This window comes from Mandrillus leucophaeus, unplaced genomic scaffold (assembly GCF_000951045.1).
Source record: "Mandrillus leucophaeus isolate KB7577 unplaced genomic scaffold, Mleu.le_1.0 Scaffold49, whole genome shotgun sequence".
In the NCBI taxonomy this organism is placed as follows: Eukaryota; Metazoa; Chordata; class Mammalia; order Primates; family Cercopithecidae; genus Mandrillus; species Mandrillus leucophaeus.
Genome location: NW_012105253.1, coordinates 2434150 through 2455958, shown reverse-complemented (window position 1 = coordinate 2455958; position 21809 = coordinate 2434150). Strand labels below are relative to the sequence as shown.

General features: G+C 45.1%; 1 protein-coding gene across 2 annotated transcripts in view; it reads left to right on the top strand.

Moving 5' to 3' along the window:
- The first annotated feature begins 15645 nt into the window (after positions 1-15645).
- TBXAS1 (thromboxane A synthase 1 (platelet)) overlaps positions 15646-21809 on the top strand; it is a 227695-nt gene continuing 221531 nt past the window's right edge. For both annotated transcript variants that reach the window (XM_011995459.1, XM_011995460.1), the window contains exon 1: positions 15646-15898. In XM_011995459.1, coding sequence (XP_011850849.1) covers positions 15807-15898 — 92 coding nt within the window. In that variant the 5' untranslated portion in view covers positions 15646-15806. The remainder of the gene's footprint in view (positions 15899-21809) is intronic.

Here is a 21809-nt window from a genome sequence, read left to right as displayed (position 1 = left end):
TGTCAAAATGAGGTGTGAATCAGTTAATGCATTTGAGACCTGGTACCCAAAGCAGCCAGGATGAATGAGGTGAAGAAGGCACAGGGTGGCCCTCAGGTGCCATCTCCTCTCCACTCTACAAAATCAGAAGTCTCTGCTGCTTGCATGTTGTGCGGATGTGGTTTTCATCTTTCTGGCCCTTTTCGATTGACTTTCTTTTGAACTGTTTGTGTGGCATTGATGCTGTCTTCCCCCAGCATGGCCTTTGCTTCTGCCTCTCCTAGATGAAGCACCCCACTGTCCAGATGGTACCATCTCTTCATTACAGGAAAATCATCTAAGTAGAAAGAAATAGCCTTTGAGCCACATCTCTATGTAGTATCGGGAGGAACAGTTTCTATCGACCCTCAGCTCACCTCTCAATCAACTCAGCCTATGGCTCAGACAATTGGTCTGTTCTCCACGAAGACTTAAAATGTGGAGTACACGGTTCCAACCCTCAACCTCTCACTCAGTTTTTCTGGGAAAATTAGCTGGCATGATACATTTCAGATTCAAAAAGCTGAACTCTCGGATGCCTTCTCCAAGATGCCAGAGCTTTGGGATGAAAACACTGTCAGGCAAGGAGTTGGGTAGCCTTGTCTTGGCCTAGGTTCACTGAACTGGCCAAGCTTGATTGCAACCGGTTGGTCAAGTGGACACTCAACATGACTTTGCTGGAATCACAGGGTGGTTGTTGCCATCGGAGGAAAGAACAGATGTGGAAGTCCTAATACAAGGTGGGAAAATATAGTTCCCTGGAGTTCCAATGAGAGAGCTTCAAGGCCTCAATGAATTAGGGCCTTGGGGAAATATGACACAGATTCTGGAGCTGAGCAACAAGAGAAAGGATGTCAAATGAGGAAGTGAGCTCCCCAGAATTGGAGGATTTCAAGCAGAGACCAGGTGCCTAGGTGCCAGGGGTGCTATGAAGGTAGAAGATAGGACTAGGTGCCCAGAGCCTCTGTGTGGTGATCAGACTTTTCCAAAGATTATAGTTTTTAGCACTGACCTGGAGTCCTCAACAGCTTCTGCATCCTTGGTCTCAACTTGGGTCTGGTGTCCTCGTCCGTAGGTGGTGAGCTCCCTGAGCATAGAGTCTTGACCACTGTCTTTCCCTAGCACCTGTCTCTGAGCCTTTCACCTAAAGAGTGTTCTACAAGTGTTTCCTGAAGGGGTGGTGGCTTGCTGGCTCCTCCAACCCCAGCTGTGAGCTGAAGTCCTGTCTCAAATCCAAACTGTCTACATGATACCGATAAGAAATAGGATATGAATCTCAATTTTGCTACCCAAGGATTTTGATGTTAAGAGAATATAAATTTAAAACCAACATTAGGACTGTGAGTTTGAGACTAAAACCCTGGCCTTGCTGTGCCATGGCCTTAGGAGAAGCACTGGGATCAGGACAGATGGAAAGAGAGAGAGGGAGACAGACGGACAAACAGGGTGCCCTGTAAAGCAGCCAGTGGGCAGAAGAGCCCCCGTGGAGTTCCCAGAACTTATCTTAGTGATTTTCCAAGTTCTTAGGCAGCCTGATCAAGTAGGAAGAATAATTTGGTCAACTCCGTGAAGTGGTTCCCTCGTTTGCAATGTATGACTCTAATCCGCAGCTCATTCATCACAGCAAAGGCAGTGAATAACACAGCCCAAACTGATTTTGTTGGTAAACACCACCCAACTGTTTTCTTATTAGTTTACCTTGGCAATACCTCTCTATGATGTAATTATGTGAAGTTTCAGAGCCATATTTACTTCCATCCCACACATACCGTATGTTACCTCATCTTTCGCTGCCATATTGAGAGAAAGGAACACCTCTCAGTTCCTAAAGAAACTTGAAGAATCCTATTGGGAGATAAGACAGACATTGACTCCAAATAGTTGGGTGGTGGTGAAGTGCAGGGGTTAAGACCAGGGCTTCAGTAGAAGGTCACTTCAGAGGAGGAGGAGAGGGAAAGAGGCAACCCCCAGGCAGTAAGTGACCAGGAAAGCAGTAAAGTGATGGCTACTCATTGTGAAAGAACCAAGTTGGAAACAGTTCATATCAATCCTCAGAGAGGGTTGGACAATTCTGGCCAATTTGGTACACCTGTCAGGGAAAGATGGTGGTATGGTTTGGCTCTGTGTCCCCACCCTAATCTCATCTCAAATTGTAATCCCCCCTTGTCAAGGGAGGGATCTGGTGGGAGGTGATTGGATCATGGGAGCGGTTTCTCCCATGCTGCTCTCATGATAGTGAGTGAGTTCTCATGAGATCTGATGGTTTTATAAGGGGCTCTGCCCACTTTACACACTCTCTCTCCTGCTGCCTTGTAAAGAAGGTGCCTATCTTCCCTTCTGCCATGATTGTAAGTTTTCTGAGGCCTCCCCAGCCATGCAGAACTGTGAGTCAATTAAATCGCCTTTGTTTATAAATTATCCAGTCTCAGGTAGTATCCTTAGAGCTGTGTGAAAATCGGCTAATACAGATGGGAAGCCAGGGTCTCTCCTGGGGAACAGAGGAGCGTGCTTGAGACAAAATAGGGGGAAGTTCATACAGAATCCAAAGAGTTGCTGACATGCTGCTGCCCAAATACAGCAGCTTCTTCAGACCTCAGGTGTCCCCCAGAGGTGCCATCTTTGAATCTAATGTGTAGATTCTTATTCAGTTGGTCTGGGTAGGGTTTGGACTTTAGAATTTTAAAAGATCTCCCTAGTGCTTCTAATGCACAGGTAGGGTTGAGAAACACACTCTTCTCAAAGAATGGTCCCAGACCAGCAGCATCAGCATCACCTGGGAAATTGGTAGAAATGCAAATTCTAGGGCCCCAACCCAGAATTACTGAATCAGAAACTCTGGCAGTGGTGCCCAGCAATCTGTATTGTAGTTAACGAGTTCTCCAGGTGATTCCGATATTTGCTGAAGTTGAACTACTACAATAGAGATGTTTGAACCTCAGGATGCTCCAACCCCTTCCCCTGCCCCCCACCTTCCTTAATTCTCCAAGAAATTCTGTCTCTGGCTACCCCATCCAGGCTAGGAACCCTGGAGGCTTCCTCGCAAGGCTGCGTAGAGCAGGTGGGGAGGGCAACTCCACAGCACTAGTCACCTGTGAGCTGCGTAGACAAGACATTTTTCCAGCAAGTAGAAGTCAAGTGTCCTGGGGAAGGTTCGATTTGCACAGAGTCAGGGTTTAGTTCAATAATTGGGCTTCCTGGACTCTCTCCTCTCCTCGTCCTTCCCAATCAGTTGCCAAGCCCCCAGCTGTTTCATTAAGAAATATCTGAATCCTCCTCCGCTGATCACTGTCTATTTTCTCACTAGTCTCATGCCTCAGCCCTACTTCCTAGATTCCTGTAGGGATCTCCCAGTAGGCCTCCCTTGCTGCTGTCTCCCCCTACCCCAGGCCCCATCAGTTGTCTTTCTCGACACCACTTGGCACCTGTTCCTTCCTATTCCACCCTGCTTCCCATGTAAGCTTGACACAGGCACGCCGCCCACCTGCACATGCATGCACACGTGCCTACTCCAAAAGACGCCGCCAGCAAATCCTGTGGCCTGTCCTGTGGGTAAAGTCCATGCTCCTCAGCCTGGTATCCAGAGACCCCCCTGCCAGCCCCTCCCTACCACTTCAACCTTATCCCTCACCAACCTGCTTCATGAACATTGTGCTCCAGCCAAACTGGTCTACTGGTAAAACCCCGATAAGATAAGCAAGTAAAATTAGGGCCCATAAACCCAGAACAGGTACAGGCAGCCACAGGCTGTCCAGTGGAGATAGCTTTAGTAACTTCAAGTGCTCCGGGGTGGGAATGGGTACACTCGGGTCTTTGAGTTAAATAGTATGAAAGTGAGATGATGTGGAGAACTGAACTAAGGACTCAAGGGTTCGAGAACTCACTGCTCTCTCTGCACCTCTTCTTTTCTTTATGGTAGTTCACTCATTATATCTTTCTTAGAAAATCTAGATTGAGAAATGATTTTATGGTTACTTTAATAAACTGATATATTTCATAGAAAATGAGCCAGGTCCTTGGATCATGGAAACAGACCTTAATTTGTGTCAGGTGTTCTTGCAGAAAGAGTGGTGCCACCTACCTTCATAACATGAAGAGCACCATTGCTACCTGATGACAGCTACCTAAAACACAGGCAGTAGTACATTCATTCATTTCAGAAACATTTCATGATCACCTACTGAGTGACAAGCAGGCATTCTCCCAGTCACTGGGGATACAGTGTTGAATCAGATATAACTCTTCTTCTCAAAAAGCTTACATCTAGAGTGTTGGTAGAGGCAAACTCCCTGGGTAGGATTGGGGTGCTGTGGCAGGACACGGATCAACAATGGATCATCTCTGGGAGGTCCTGGAGGGCTACTTGAGGAGGTGATGGCTACTCTAAGTCCTGGAAATGCACAGAAAGGAGTCTGCCTTTTTAGGGGAGGGTGAAGGTATAGGATGGCACAGGGCCTGTTGTAACTCAGGTGGGTGCAGGTACAAGTCAGGCTGGGGTTCAGTACAGAGACCAGTACAGACAGGGACGGAACTGGGATCAGTAAAGACAGGGGCTTGGCCAAATGTTCAAGGTATGAAGGTGTTGGCCAGGCTGACCTCAAGTGATCCGCCTGCCTCGGCCTCCCAAAGTGCTAGGATTATAGGTGTAAGCCACCACGCCCAGCCTCCCTGACTCAGTTCTTATTTCTATATTGCCATTCTAGGTGGAGACTGGGGCCCTACCACCTGCTGACATATTTCTTTGGAGGCAGCTGCTGCCAAAACTTCGGATTATCTTCTATTTGAGGGTTTACCATTATTGGGTCTGTGCCTAGGTCACAGTGCCCCCCCTTTGCAGGCAGAGTGAATATTTCTGATTTACATTGTTCATTGGAGTGTGGAGAATTGAGCCTTGATTCAGGTAGAAACCATGTTCTCAGAGGGTCTGGTTGGGCCAGTGAGATGAATACCACATACAGATGGCTCCAGTGGCTTCACCAAGCTGGGGAAGGCTCCTGGCAGCACATCTAGAGCAGACCCTCAATAACAGCTCAGCATCCTGGGAGAGAGTTCGGAAGACTGGGTCAGATGCTGGCATACCAGCATCTCAGAGGCTAGTCCCTCTCCATCCCTGATTCCTGAACTAGCTACTGGGCTTTGGCTTTTTAGCAGAGGGCTGCAATTGCCACCCTCCAGCCTGTTCTAGTGGCTTGTTTCCTACACAGGAATTGGTGAATTGAGGACATACCCAGAATGGGACCCTACCTGTGGCAGGAATGCTATGTGCTTCCCAAAAGTCCTTCGTTTTCCTCCTGGGCTGGCTCCATTTCTCAGCCTCCTTTGCAATTAGGGGTGGTCATGTTTCCAAAGAGTGTGTACACCACTTCCAGGCCTGGCCTATAAAATTCTTCCTCGCATCATCTTCTTTTCTTTTTTCCATTTGTCAGCTAGTTGTGGATGATCCAGCATAGGCATCTGAGGTTCCAAACAGTGGATGACAGGCTCACAAGATGGAGAAAGCCTGAATCCCTGAGTCACTGCATGGAAGGCTGCCTACTGAACATACACATTTGTGCTGTTACATGAGTGAGAGACACAGTTCTGTAGTGTGAAGCTCTTGAGATTTGGGGGCCCCTCATTACAACAATTATGCTAGTCATTCTTCCCCCAACTCAGTTCTTTTGTTTGTTTGTTGTTTGAGATGGAGTCTCACTCACTCTGTCTCCTAGGCTGGAGTGCAGTGGCACGATCTTGGCTCACTGCAACTTCCACCTCCCAGGTTCAAGCGATTTTCCTGCCTCAGCCTCCCTAGTAACTGGGATTACAGGCACACGCCACCATGCCTGGCTAATTTTTGTATTTTTAGTAGAGATGGGTTTTCACCATGTTGGCCAGGCTGGTCTGAAGCTCCTGACCTCAAGTGATCCACCCACCTCAGCCTCCTAAAATGCTGGAATTGCATGTATGAGCCACCACACTCAGCCTCCCCAACTCAGTTCTTATTTCTGTATTGCCATACTAGGTGGAGACTGGGGCCCTACCACCTGCTGACATATTTCTTTGGAGGCATCTGCTGCCAAAACCTTGAATTATCTTCTACTTGAGAGTTTCTATTATTGGGCTTGTGCCTGGGTCACAGCACCCCCTTTGCTCTGTAGTGGGACTTCCTGGTCCTGACAGCTTGCCTGGAATGCCACTTGTGACCTTGCCATCAATCTCTGGATTCTAACTTTTGCTTTCTGAGCATGCTGTCTCTCTCCTTATGCCTGCTCCCACTCCCACTCCCAGTGACTAGGAGGTGAAAAATGACTGTTTCAGGCACTAGCTTGCCTGAAAGCTCCAAGACTTGCCTTAAGGCAGTCAAGCTGCCTGCTGACTCTCCACTTTTGCAAGGAGAACTATGTCTAGTCATCAACATGTAGCCACATCCAGCCATGAGGAGGGGCGGGAGAGATTTGACAACAACTCAGGAAGTGCTAACATCTGACAAGCTGAGATCATGAGTGTCATAAATTGATAGAGAGGCTGAAATGGGAAGGAGATAGGATGGGCCATGTGTGGTTAGCAACATCAAGAGCAACCTGTAGTTGACAACCTCATTGCTCATCTTCTGCTGACACGTACAGCCAAGGTCTGAATGGTGGCATTGATTCAACTCCCCTGCTGTGTGATGGGGGCACCTGATTGATCTTGACATGCTGATGTTGGGCTATCATTGGAGGAGCTCCGTATTAATTTTAAAAATGAAAATAGATGGGTTACAGTTACCCCTAAATAGCATCAAGTCACCCCACTGCATATAAAGCCCTTCAATTGCTTCCCTTTCCTTTTGGAAGGAAGTAGTGCATTTTTCACATGGTCCACTGGTTCTTAGATGTCCTGACCCTTCCTTATCTCTCCTGTGTCGGCCAGTCCTACCCTTTCCCCTGCTCAATGCCTCCCAGCCATGCTGGTGTTCTCTGTATTCTTCATGTGCACCCAGCACAGTGCCAGGCACCCTGTTCAAATTCAATAAATAATTCTTGGATGGATGAATGAGAGGTCAATCAGGAGATGGCTGCAATCTAGTGAGAGACCACGGAGCTGATATTTGGGTGGGTGCCTCTAAATCTAAGCCCTAAGAAACCTTGTTTGTTCACTGTTCCAGTGTCTTCCCATTGCCTAGAACAGTCTCCCATGCTGAGCAGATGCCAAGGCATTTGTTGAACCAATGAAATGAAGTAGAATGAATGGATAAAGGGAGTAGTGGCCAGAATGAGGGAGACTTCACAGGCAGGACCAGCTGGGCTTGCTGACTAACTGGATGTTGAGTTGAGGGGGCTGAGAGAAGTCAAGGATGATCCCACATTTCTGGCTTGGAGCTGAAAGGAAGGAGGTACAATTTACTGAGACAGGGGAGACGGGATGAGGTTAATGGAGGAAGGAGGCTGTGTCAATGAGTCTAGCTTTAGAGATTTGGAGTCTGTAGCATCTGTAGGCTGGTTGTCAGAGGAGGTCCAGTGGGCAGCTGGATATATTGGTCTGAAACTCAGGAATGAGAATTGGGCTGGAGAGAATAGATTTGGGAGTGAACAGCCTGTGATGTTAACGAAAACCGAGTGAATGGATGAGAGTGCAATGTGATAGGCGGTGTGGTTGTACAATGATGTATAAAATATGGTCCCTGCCCTCAAGACTAATACAAAATCAAGATTTGACATAGACCTTAAAACTGTTTATGAGCCCATCCATATCTCCATAGCAACCTTGAAGCAAAGCGATAGCTCTGCCCTTACCACAGGCAGGGGAAACACACAGATGGCTGCTGTCTCCCACAAGTCTCCCGCTGCAGGAGACGTTCCCTCTTCCCCGTGGGACCCACAATGAGTGGCACCTGCAAATTCCACTCTTCTAGCCAGTCCATGGGGCCGAAGCGGGGTGGGCGGGGGGTACGTCAGAATCAGCCCTTTCTGTCCAAACCCCCTTTTCTCTAGGTCTTGTCTCTCTACACCCTCCACTTCACCAAAGCCAGGAAGGAGGTGGCCATAATGACCACATTGCCACTTTCCCTTGACCTTTCTGTGGCACAAATACTCTAGGTTGCTTCCTGCTTCTTGCAACTGTCCTCCAGTGGCTTCAGTGAAAACAATCACAGACCTTGTGTATCGAGCCTATGAGCCAGAGCTCCACTAATCAGGCCACACGAGGAACTCATTTTCCTCTCAACCACTCTAAGCAGTGTGGACGGTTATTGCCACTTCACAAATGAGAAACCGAGGCTCAGCGAGATCAATTTGTGTTTTAAGATTGTCTAAGCTAGAGTGCGGAAGGGGTAGGATTTGAACACAGGTCATTTGAAAACAAAAAGCTGCATCCCTAAAGCAGTAAAATAAAGTCCCTCTGCTAATGATCCTGTTGTCTGCTCGCTCTCTCCTATGCTCTTTCTCTTTCTCTCTCTCTCTCTCTCTCTGGTTATATCTGCTCAATCTTTTTCCACACATCTCTTTGGTATCTCCCTGCAAGGCTGCTCTTCTTGGCGTTGGTTCCCCTACCCCCAACTCCATGGTTCCCTTCTCAGCACTCTACCTGTTCTCTGTAGCCCACTTTTATCCCTATGGCTTTGCCCCATCGACAAGTAAATGGCTCTCAAAATGAAAACTGTTTCCCTACTTCAGATTTTTCTCCTGACCTCTACCGATCTGGCCACCTCTTGAGCATCTTAATCTGTGGGGTCACCAGAGGCCTCGTGCTCAGTATGCAGAACACTGAAGCCATGATAGCTTCCTAACACTTGCTTCCTTCCCCGAGTCCTCGTCGTGCTATATGGCACCATCATGGGCTCACTCAACAGAGCCGGACATTCAGGGGTGATCCTTGATGTCCCTCTCTTCTTCACCCCCACGCTCAATCAGCAACCAAATACTATGGATTCTGCCTTCCTAGTGATCTTAAAAACCAGCCCTCTCTTGCTCATTTCCACGTCCACTGCCTTAGTCAGGCTGCCATCTCCCGCCTAGCTGACCCGCAGCCCCCTGGCTGGTCCTCATGTCAGGTAGAAAGCATCCAATCCACCTCCTGAGTGATATTTCTAGAAGCAAATCTGATCATGTTGCTGCTCAGTTTTACCTCCTACTCTTGCTTTCCCTGACCCTAGCATGAAGCATGAACTTTTGGCATGGCCCACAGTGCCTTGCAGGATCCAGCCTCTGCGTTTCTCCCCATCCTCCCCACTCACCCCAGCTTCTGATGCCTTTGAGCAAGTGTCAGCTATGCTCCCTCCGAGAAGCACATCTGTCCTACTCTCTTCTGCTTGGTGAATTCATCTGCACAGTCTAAGCTCAGATGTTATTAGATTCAAACCTTTAACCAATCTCCTATCCTCCTGTTTGTGTCCCCTCTGTGCCCTGCATGTATTTGTGCCATCATAACTATAAGACAGATGGAACTTAGGTGTTTATATGCCTATTTTCTGGAAAGTGAGCTCCTTGTTGGAGAGATGTGGGGTTTATACACTGGGATTCGCATCTACTGCCAGGTCCCCAGTAATTATTCAATAAGTGTTTTCTAGAAGGAGTGAAGGAACAGAGGAGTCCTCCTAACCTGATCTCCTGCTCTCAGAAATGGAACAGAGTCCATAAAAGGATCATATTGAAGAGACTGGACTGCAATGGGGGTAGCCAAGGTTTTCAGGCTTCCAAAGGGCCCCTAATATCTTTTGCAAGGAGGTGAAACAGACCCCAAACACATACCACCCATCCTCTGTCTTCCCTCCAGCCACTCTGCACCCTGGAGGGAAACACCAGAATAAACGATATCATAACCGTGGGCTGGCTCGGTGAAATATGAATATTCTAAACCAAGATGTGATCTTAGATTTAGTGGGAAAAAAACACTGCATGTAAAGCCAAAAGATCGGGGCTTGAGCCTGGCCTCTAGGTTGTGTTACATGTATGACCTCAGGTAGTCGTGGGACATCTCTGAGCTCCAGTTTTATCAACCTGGGAATGAAAAGTATTGGTCACTGACTTCCTGGGGTTGCTCTGAGGCTGAGTAAAGTTAAATGGACAATTTCTTGGTACTTGTGTGGCTCTGAGGAAACTCCATTGTCCCTTTACCCAGCATCTTTCATGGCAAAGAGAATGTGCCTGCTGACACCTCTTTCAGCCTCTGTCTCAGCCTCTGCCTCAGTCCTCGCCAGAGACGTCAGACTTAGCACAGAGCAGCTGGGAGCCTTCAGTAGAGAAGGAAGGCACCGCTTAGACATCTGCACGGGCAGTTTTTAAACATAGGGAACATGAAGGAAATACCACAGAATTTATGGAGTGAAAGCTTTAAAAAGAAACACAAGTCTGAAGTCAAAACAGTTGACTCAATTCTCGGGGAGATGTCTGCCTGGAGGTAGGAGGGGGGAAAAAGATAGACTTGGAGTGAGTGGAGACAGGGGAAGCAAAGCTCTGTGGGGAGCCCTACAAAGTGGGGCAAGTGGGCACCTCCCCACACAGCTCGAGACGGAAAGTCGGTCCTGCCTGTACACAGGGTGGCACTTCCCAGCATTTTGGAAACACACATCTTTGGACCCAGCTGTTCCACTTTTAAGAATGTCGCTTGAGATAGCCTCATGCAAGGGCACAATAATATATATGAGAATGTCCACTGAAGCCTCATTTGAAGTTGAGAAAACTTGGAAACAACTCGAATGCTGTTTAGCAGAGGACAGGCTAAACAAATTACAACACGTCTGTACAGTGGAGCCTGAAGTAGCAAACGGCGCATGTCTGTAAATATGAACAGGAAAAATATTCATTATACAGTAAGTGAGAAAGACCAGTTGCAGGATGGCACAGGTATGATGATACTGTTTCCATAAAAACTAAAAGTATACCTGTGTCCGTGTGTGCGTGGAAAAACACGAGAGGATAGGTATTAATCTATGACCAGAGTTTGTCAGTGGGAGTTGGGATTATAGGATATTTTCTGTACAGTTCTGTAGAGTTGATTTTTTCTTTTCTTTCTTTTTTCATTGAGACAGAGTCTTGCTCTATCATCCAGGCTAGAGTGCAATTGCGCGATCTTGGCTCACTGCAACCTCTACCTCCTGGGTTTAAATGATTCTCCTGCCTCAGCCTCCCAAGTAGCTGGGATTACAGGCACTTGCCATCATGCCTGGCTAAATTTTGTATTTTTAGTAGAGACAGGGTTTTGCCATGTTGGCCAGGCTGGTCTCAAACTCCTGACCTCTGGTGATCCACCTGCCTCGGCCTCTCAAAGTGCTGAGATTACAGACACGAGTCACTGCGCCCAACCTGAGTTGATTGTTTTTTTGTTTGTTTGTTTGTTTTTTGTTTTTTTTTTTTGAGACGGAGTCTCGCTCTGTCGCCCAGGCTGGAGTGCAGTGGCCGGATCTCAGCGCACTGCAAGCTCCACCTCCCGGGTTTACGCCATTCTCCTGCCTCAGCCTCCCGAGTAGCTGGGACTACAGGCGCCCGCCACCTCGCCTGGCTAAGTTTTCATATTTTTTAGTAGAGACGGGGTTTCACTGTGTCAGCCAGGATGGTCTCGATCTCCTGACCTCGTGATCCGCCCGTCTCGGCCTCCCAAGATTGTGTTTAATAGACATATTAGTCAAAGAAAAATACACAGAAAATAGTGAAATTACGGGAAATATGGTAACTGTCTGACCTTCATCCTAGAAAAACCCTGATCAGTGTCCCTGTATTGCATCCCAGATACCAAAATTGTAATACATTCTTCATCATGCTACTGTCCCAGTGAAAACCCTGAGCATCTCTCATTTCTTCCCTTCCACTCTATCCTGACTAATTTACTGTCCACAATTCACAGAGTATTGTCTCCGCTCTGCACAGCCACAGAATGGGCGTGGTAACCTCTCCATGGCATTTATGGTTTCTACAAATCACAAATCACATAGGAAGGGCTCCGAGAATATTAGAGAAATGAGCAAGTTAACTCAGAGTCTGTGGGGGAGCTGGCAACCCCCCAAGAAAGCTGGACGTCTCCAAGCTGGCCACCAACATTCCATAGCCTCTCCACGACCAGGGTGGGAGCTGTCCTGGATGCACAGTGCCATGTCCACAGGCTGACATGAGGGGCACATTCTAGATCAAGTGCCTGAGAAGGGCTTTGGAGACCTGGATCCTGCCCCTAGACAACTATGGGACCATGTACCAGTCACTTTTCCTTTCTGGGTCCGCGTTTCCACCTCTGTATAAAAGAGTAAGACTTGGTCAGTGTTTCTCAAAGCACTCTCCTTGGAAAACTACGTCTGGGATATGTTATAAATGTCCCTGAAGAGGCTTTTGTGGTAAAATACACTTGAGAAATGCAGCTCTCTGTATCGTGCTCTTGGATTCCCAACACATGTTAGCAGGTTAGCGTCTCCAAGGTCTGGCAGTAAATAAACTTACTTATCGATGCTTATACCATGTTTATTTCACGTTGGCATCCTTTAAAATATTTTTTTCCTGAGCATCTTGGTGATACATGCACTGAATTAAGTGGTATCCACAGTCACTTCTCACTCTTTGAATCCATGACCACGACGAGTCGCTCTCCATGCCACCCCCTCCATGCTGCCTGCCATCATCCTGCAGTGTTCCTGCAGCTGAATGTGGAGTATTTCAGGTGATCCCTGGAAAAACGAAGCTCTGTTTTGTGAGAGAGAATGGGTTAGCCTCTCAGTACAGATCCCAGTGAAATGGGATGAAGGAGAGGTAGCCTAATGACAAAGGAGAGGGTAGGGGAGTCTAAAAGGGTTTGAACTGCAGCCAGGAGCACCCAATGGGGTGGTGCAGTTGGGGGACACTAAGTAGGAATAACATGGAGGGACACTAATAAGCGGAGAACTACAGAGGAATAATTTTCATAATAAGTCTATTAAAAACAGGGAGGCAGGACAAATGATCAGAAGGAAGGAAGGTTCTTGGCACCTGTGCAGTTCACTATCTTATTTGTGGCTGCAACTTCTCTCTTCCCCTGGATTTAAATACCAATTTTATGTTGATGGCTTCCACGTTTGAATATAATCTTTCGAGGAAGAGTATGGGCTTTAGAGTCATACGGCCCATGCCTCAGTTTCTTCCTCTGTAACATGGAGTTAACCATAAGATTTACCTGCTAGGTGTGTGTATGAAGATTAAATGAGTTGACACATGGGAAAGCTCCTAGAATCATAACTAGTGCATAGTAAGCACTCATAAATGACATGATCATGATCAATTGTTATTATTCATGTTTTCAGCTGTCAGTCCTCTCTGGCTTGACACTTCCACTCAGATGTCTCCAGGGCATCTCAGGCTTAACAAAACTGAATCAGAATTCTTGATTTTCCCAACAATACCCCACCTTCTCCAGCCTCCCTGTTTCAGTGAATGGCACCTGATATACCTGTAGCTCAAGTTTGGAACCTGAGGGTCAGGTGTGGTCCTCCTTTCCCCTTCCCTTTCATATGCACCCCACCAGGAACTTCTGCAGAGCACAAGAGTCCACTCCCAAAATATATTTTAAGTCCATCTACTTCTTCCCACCTCCCTCCCTTCTCTAGCCAAGCATCCCTTCTCTCTGGGTGAAGGCAGCAGCCTTCTGTGTGCCCTCCCTGTCTTTCTTCTCACTCCTTTCCAGGGAATCTGCACTTGTGGCCACAGCCTTTTGTAACAAATGTACCTGTGACCATCCTAAGACCTGTAGGGGCACAGAAAAGGAAGCCCATAGCTACCCCTGCTAGTTTTTGGTGTCCATTTGCATGAAATGTCTTTTTCCACCCCTTTCCTTTAAATTTATGTGAGTCCTTATGTGTCAGGTGAGCCTCCAGAAGGCAGCAGATAGTTGGTTGGTGAGTTCTTATCCATTCTGCAGTTCTGTATCTTTTAAGTGGAGCATTTAGGCCATTTACATTCAATGTTAGTATTGAAATGTGAGGTACCATTGTATTCATCAGGCTGTTTGTAGCCTGTGTACTCCTTTGTTAGTTTGTTTTTTGCTTTTGCTTTTTAGCTTGTATTTTTGTTTTACAGGTCCTGTGTGATTTATGCTTTAAAGAGGTTATGTTTTGATGTATTTCCAGGATTTGTTTCAAGATTTAGAGCTCCTTTTACCAGTTCTTGTAGTGGTGGCTTGGTAATGATGAATTCTCTCAGGATTTGTTTGTCTGAAAATGACTATATCTTTTCTTCATATATGATGCTTAGTTTCACTGGATACAAAATTCTTGGCTGATAATTGATTTGTTTGAGATGCTGGAGGACAGGGCCCCAATCCCTTCTAGCTTATAGGGTTTCTGCTGAGAAATCTGCTGTTCATCTGATAGGTTTTCCTTTACAGGTTACCTGTTGCTTTTGTCTCACAGCTCTTAAGATTATTTCCTTTGTCTCAACTTTGGATAACCTGACGACAATGTGCCTGGGCAAAGATCTTTTTGGGATGAATTTCCCATGTGTTCTTTGTGCTTCTCATATTTGGATGTCTAGGTCTCTAGCTAGACTGGGGAACTTTCCCTTGATTATTCCCCCAAATATGTTTTCCAAGCTTTTAGAATTCTCTTCTTCCTCAGGAACACCAATTATTCTTAGGTTTGGTCATTTAACATAATCCCAGACTTCTTGGAGGCTTTGTTCATATTTTCTTATTCTTTTTTCTTTGTCTTTGTTGGATTGGGTTAATTTGAAGACCTTGTCTTTGAGCTCTGAATTTCTTTCTTCTATTTGTTCAATTCTATTGCTGAGACTTTCCAGAGCATTTCACATTTCTAAAAGTGTGTCCAAAGTTTCCTGAATTTTTGATTGTTTTTCTTTAAGCTGTCTAGTTCATTGAATATTTCTCCCATTCAATGGTGGGGGTGTCTATTCCAGAGAGGAGGGCCTACCTTTCCCACTTCTGCAATTGGAGCACTCACAGGATTTGGGGTGTCTCCTGGGTCCTACAGGAGCAGTCTGGTACCTTCAGAGGGTCTGTGGGTCCTCTTGGGATTGCTGGTTTGTTCTTGCAGTTGATCTGGAGCTAAAATTCACCATGGAAGCCTCCAGATGCTGCTCTGTCTGGAGTTGCAATCTAGTCCTGCCACCCATCCACTCTGATCCCCTCCATCTCTCTGTCTACTTTAATCAGATAAGCTCAAAGCTAGAACAAAGGACCCATATATGAGCCTATGGATCTGCCTTCAGACACTTGAGAAACCCTCCAACTCACCGTGAGAACACTGACCCGAATCGGGATCCCTGCTTGGCTCCAACAGCCAGACACTCAGAGAGATCTCAGACCCAGCAACTAATGGACTTGGTGGGATGGTTGTCCTCAACGCAGCCAGCATTTTTATCAGGATGGCGTCTGATCCTGTATTGTTCTGGGATATTCAGAGTCTCTTGACATGTATCTTCACTTAATTGTGAATTTTAAAAATTATAGATGGATGTAGATATAGATACAGAGATTATAGACATAGATATAGATAGACTTCTCTCTTTGAAGACTTCCTCTCAGAGTACAAGTCCATGGTTACAACCATTTTGTTTCTCAGCAAACATGGAGAAGTCTGCCTTTCCTCTCTGAGGAAGTTAACATAAATGTTTATTGACAGTGCGGTCATCAAGGATTAAAATTGCTGATTCATTCCTTTACACTGAAACCCTTTGTTGTGCCCTCCTCTTCCTTCCTCTTTATGGGAGACACTCTGAGAAAGAGCACATTGTGGGGGCCCACTCCATGTGATGTTTTCTTGATTGCCTGTTCTCTTTTCTACCTGCGGAGCACGGTTCCCATAAGGGCAGCGGGATCAGCCTCCTGTCTCATCTGGAAGACCACCACTCTGGGGTCTCAGAGGAATGATGGAAGCCTTGGGGTTTCTAAAACTGGAAGTGAATGGCCCCATGGTGACGGTGGCCCTGTCAGTGGCTCTCCTGGCCCTTCTGAAGTGGTAAGTGCAGCCAGCCCTAGGGACTGTGACAGCGTCAGCAGTCTCACCCTGGAGCCTTGCTGGTGCCATGGCGGGGTATGCGGGCGTGTGTTTTTCTTCTTTTCTAATCTAGCGGGAGTGAGTATTAGCACAGCTTCAGAATTAAAAGCAAACAGCCAGGTTAATCTTTTGCTAAAATGCATGAGATTGAAGTGTCAGGAAAGGCTGGTGATTCAGTGACTGAGAACGCTACACATAATTAAGTTTGAAAGAGATGGAAAAAGAAACAAATTGGAAAGGCATTAGGTTTGGGTAGAAGTATTTCCTCGAACCCCGTCATATCTCCTCACCTCATTTTTCTAAAATCTTCTGTCCTTGTTGGATTTACAGTGAATTCAGCCTCTTGGTTCATATTACATTCAAAACAAAATAAGACTTAGGAGCTGTTTGGCAAATGTGGGCCTCTTTGCAGGAAGTCATTGAGGGGGATTTCTGTAGGTTTAAGGACAAAGTGGTAGATCTAATTTCTCATATTTGATAGAGGGAGATGGATTCTGATGAACATATTGTGTGCAGTTCCCACAAAATTCGAGACCCTGAAAGGATCTCAAACTTGAACTCCGAGTTGCTCCCCTGTGGTTTTGTTAATTCAACAGCAGATTTTCCTAAGCCTGACTCTGGTGTCTGTAGATCGAAGGCCTCATAATATGCTACATTTATGCATATTCACCCTGCCAGTTAAACTTATTAGAGTTACCCATTCAATCAAAAGCACCTGGATTTAGACGGCTCTGGCTTTTGAGGGCAAAGTGGAAAAAATAATGGAGAACTGGAGTTCGAACAGAATTTTAATTTATGTTTTTGGTAGTAATAAAGCCTTCTCTAGATTAATAACTGGGAAAGCACTTTGAAAAGCATCAAGCATTATGCAAATGTGAGGTATTATTCTTTTGGAATTTGCATAGCTGAGAGTGGAATTCACGTTTGATGTTCTATGATGATGAAATTACTTCTTGGAAATTGGCTCTGAAACCCAGCCTCAGTCCCAGTGCTGTTTTTCTTTTTAACTGGTTTAATTATTTTTTTTGAACTTTTTTATCTCATTGTAGCTTATCTTGGATTGAAACTGGCCACATGTAAAACCAAGAGCAAATGGTAGCCCCTTCCCTGCCCCCAGCCCCCAATAATCCTTCTTAATGTGTTTTTGTGCTCAGAGAAGCCTGAAGCACAGTGTCTGACATGTAGAAAGTGCTTAGTCGATGTCAGCTACTATAATTCACTATCTATCGTCTATGTAACCTAAAAGAATATAAGTCTTTAGTGGTTTAGGTTTATTTTTAATTTCTTACTAACATGCTTATTCATATCAATCTTATCAATAGCTATGCTCTGACTATGGTTCTCAAAGTGGACACTTTTTTACACTTTTGTTTCAGTCTTTGTTGTGTCTGAGCCCCCAGCTCAGTGCCTGGCATATACGAACACTACACCATTCAGCAGGGCAGCTGTGTGTTTGCTGTCTATTCTTGGGCCATATTAATAACCTGGTTCAAAGATGCAGAGATTAAGATAAATGTACCAAGCAGAAGTGGTAAATAGGAAGTGAGAGCTGACTTCTATTTGTTATCGCAAAAATATGTATTAACCTGTTAATGTGTGCCCAATCTTGGGGAGACCTTGGTACAAGGTCAGGGAGCAGGAGATCTGGAGAAGGTGCCCAAGGCAGAGGAGACACAGAGGTTCTGGGGGTGAGCTCGATCTCTAGAGAGGATACTGCAGGAGGAGTGGAGGCAGCAGGAGAGAGGTCGTGGCCCTGGCTCTGGTGCTTTTGGGTCCATCCCTTGATTCAGTGCAAGGGGAACCACCCTTGGGCTTTCAACCCTTCTGTTCCAGGTGAGACCCTAGTCAGCCACTAAGCAACAGCCACCAGCTTGAATGAGGCAAGGCCCCCTTCCTGTTACATTCTCTTGAAAGGATATGTGTGGAAGACACAGGGGTGCTTGTCCTCCAGTGAGAGGATTCACAGGCAAGGAAAGATGCAGGTATAGAGACACTTGCAGGAGAAACTGGCAGGGGGAGTGGGTTAAACACTGCAGCACATTAGTCTTTGCTTTAAGGGCTACATGTGCCATCCAGCCAGGTGAGATGGCAGCGGAGAACCTATACCCTGAGAAGATGAAATCAAATGGGCTGGGTGTGGTGGCTGATGCCTGTAATCCCAGCACTTTGGGAGGCCAAGGCAGACAGATGACTTGAGGTCAGAAGTTCGAGACCAGCCTGGCCAGCATGGTGAAACTCCATCTCTAGTAAAAAATTAGCTGGGCGTGGCAGCAGGTGTCTGTAATCCCAGCTACTTTGGAGACTGAGGCAGGAGAATCACTTGAACCTGGGAGGCAGAGGCTGCAGTAATCTGAGATCATGCCACTGCCCTCCAGCCTGGGTGACAAAGAAAGACTCTCTCTTAAAACAAAACAAAACAAAACAGAAGGATGGAGGGGATCATGGTGGACAGAAGACAGGACTAGATTGCAGCTCCAGACAGAGCAGCATCTGGATGCTTCCATGGTGAATGTTAGCTCCAGATCGACTGCAAGAATAAACCATCAATCCTGAGGGGACCCACAGACCCTCTGAAGGAAGTGGATTGCTCCTGCATGACCCAGGAGACACCCCAGATATTGAGTGCCCCAACTGCAGAGGTGGGAAAGGGAGACCCTCCTCTCCCAACACACTCCCTCAATACTGAATAGGAGAAATATTCTAAAAAATAGATAGCTTAAAGAAAAAAAAAATCAAAAATTCAGGAAACTTTGGACATACTTTTAGAAATGTGAAATGCTTTGGAAAGTCTCAGCAATAGAATTGAACAAGTACAAGAAAGAAATTCAGAGCTCAAAGACAAGGTCTTCGAATTAACCCAATCCAACAAAGACAAAGAAAAAAGAATAAGAAAATATGAACGAAGCCTCCAAGAAGTCCGGGATTATGTTAAATGACCAAACCTAAGAATAATTGGTGTCCCTGAGGAAGAAGAGAATTCTAAAAGCTAAAAGCTTGGAAAACATATTTGGGGGAATAATCAAGGAAAAGTTCCCCAGTCTAGCTAGAGACCTAGACATCCAAATATGAGAAGCACAAAGAACACATGGGAAATTCATCCCAAAAAGGTCTTTGCCTAGGCACATTGTTATCAGGTTATCCAAAGTTGAGACAAAGGAAATAATCTTAAGAGCTGTGAGACAGAAGAACCAGGTAACCTGCAAAGGAAAACCTATCAGATGAACAGCAGATTTCTCAAAAGAATCCCTATAAGCTAGAAGGGACTGGGGCCCTGTCCTCCAGCATCTCAAACAAATCAATCATCAGCCAAGAATTTTGTATCCAGTGAAACTAAGCATCATATATGAAGGAAAGATACAGTCATTTTCAGGCAAACAAATGCTGAAAGAATTGCCATTACTAAACCACCACTACAAGAACTGGTAAAAAGAGCTCTAAATCTTGAAACAAATCCTGGAAACACGTCAAAGCATAACCTCTTTAAAGCATAAATCACACAAGACCTATATAACAAAAATACAAGCTAAAAAGCAAAAGCAAAACAAAAAACAACCACAAAAATCCAAAGTACACAGACAACAAAGAGCCCAGTGAATGCAATGGTACCTCACATTTCAATACTAACATTGAATGTAAATGGCCTAAATGCTCCACTTAAAAGATACAGAACTGCAGAATCGATAAGAACTCACCAACCAACTATCTGCTGCTTTCAGGAGACTCACCTAACACATAAGGACTCACATAAACTTAAAGGGGTGGAAGAAGGCATTTCATGCAAATGGATACCAAAAGGGAGCAGAGGAAGGGTAGCTATTCTTATATCAGACAAAACAAACCATAAAGCAACAGTAGTTAAAGGAGACAAAGAGGCACTGGATGTGGTGGCTTATGCCTGTAATCCCAGCAGTTTGGGTCACAAGGTCAGGAGTTCATGACCAGTGTAGCCAATATAGTGAAACCCAATCTCTACTGAAAAAAAAAAAATTAGCAGGGCATGGTAGTGGGTGCCTGTAGTCCCAGCTACTTGGGAGGTTGAGGCAGGAGAATCACTTGAATCCGGGAGATGGAGGTTGCAGTGAGCTGAAATTACACCACTGCACTCCAGCCTGGGTGACACAGAAAGACTCTTTCTCAAAAAAATAAAAAAAAGAGAGAGACAGAGAGGGACATTATAAAATGGTAAAAGGCCTTGTCCAACAGTAAAATATCACAATCCTAGACATATATGCACCTAACACTGGAGCTTCCAAATTTATAAAACAATTACTAATAGGCCTAAGAAATGTGATAGATAGCAACACAGTAATAGTGGGGAACTTCAATATTCCACCGACAGCACTAGACAGGTTATCAAAACAGAAAGTCAACAAAGAAACAATGGACTTAAACTATACCTTGAAACAGATGGACTTAACCGATATATACAGAACATTTCATCCAACAACTGCAGAATACACATTCTATTCAACATCACATGGAACTTTCTCCAAGATCGACCATATGAGACGCCATAAAATGAGCCTCAATAAATTTAAGAAAATTGAAATTGTGTCAAGCACTCTCTCAGATCATAACAGAATAAAACTGGAAATCACCTCCAAAAGGATCCTTCAAAACCATGCAAACACATGGAAATTATTCAATAACCTGATCCTGAATGAGCATTGGGTAAAAAACAAAATCAAGATGGAAATTTAAAAAATTCTTCTAACTGAATGACAATAATGACACAACCTATCAAAACCTCTGGGATACAGCTAAGATGGTGCTAAGGGGAAGGTTCATAGCCCTAAATGCCTACATCAAAAAGTCTGAAAGAGCACAAACATACAATCTAAGGTCACACCTCAAGGAACTAGAGAAACAGGACCAAACTGAACCCAAACCCAGTAGAAGAAAGGAAATAACCAAGATCAGAGCAGAACTAAATGAAATAGAAACACACACACACACACACACACACACACACACAAATGTAAAAGATAAATGAAACAAAAAACTGGCTCTTTGAAAAGATAAATAAAATTGACAGACCATTAGCAAGATTAACCAAGAAAAGAAGAGAGAAAACCCAAATAACTTCACTGAGAAACGCAACAGGAGATATTACAACTGACACCACTAAAATACAAAAGAACTTTCAGGGCTACTGTGAACACCTTTATGCACATAAACTAAAAAACCTATTTGAGATGGATAAATTCCTGGAAAAATACAGTCCTCTAGCTTAAATCAGGAAGCATTAGATACCCTGAAGAGACCAATAACAAACAGTGAGATTGAAATGGTAATTTAAAAATTAACAACAACAACAAAAAAGTCCAGGACGATAAGGATTCACAGCAGAATTCTACCAGACATTCAAAGAAGAATTGGTTCCAATACTTTTGACACTATTCCACAAGATAGAGAAAGAAGGAACCCTCCCTAACTCATTCTATGAAGCCAGCATCACCCCAGTACCAAAACCAGGAAAGGACACAACCAAAAAAGAAAACTACAGACCAATATCCTTGATGAACATAGATACTAAAATTCTTAATGAAATACTAGCTAACCGAATTCAACAACATATCAAAAAGATAATCCACCATGATCAAGTTGGTTTTATAACAGGGATGAAGGGATGGTTTAACATACACAAGTCAATAAATGTGATATACCACATAAACAGAATTAAAAACAAAAATCATGTGATAATAGATGCAGAAAAAGCATCTGACAAAATCCAGCATCCCTTTATGATTAAAATTCTCGGCCAGGTATGGTGGCTCATGCCTGTAATCTCAGCACTTTGGGAGGCTGAGGTGGGTGGATCATGAGGTCAGGAGATCGAGACCATCCTGACTAACATGGTGAAACCCCATCT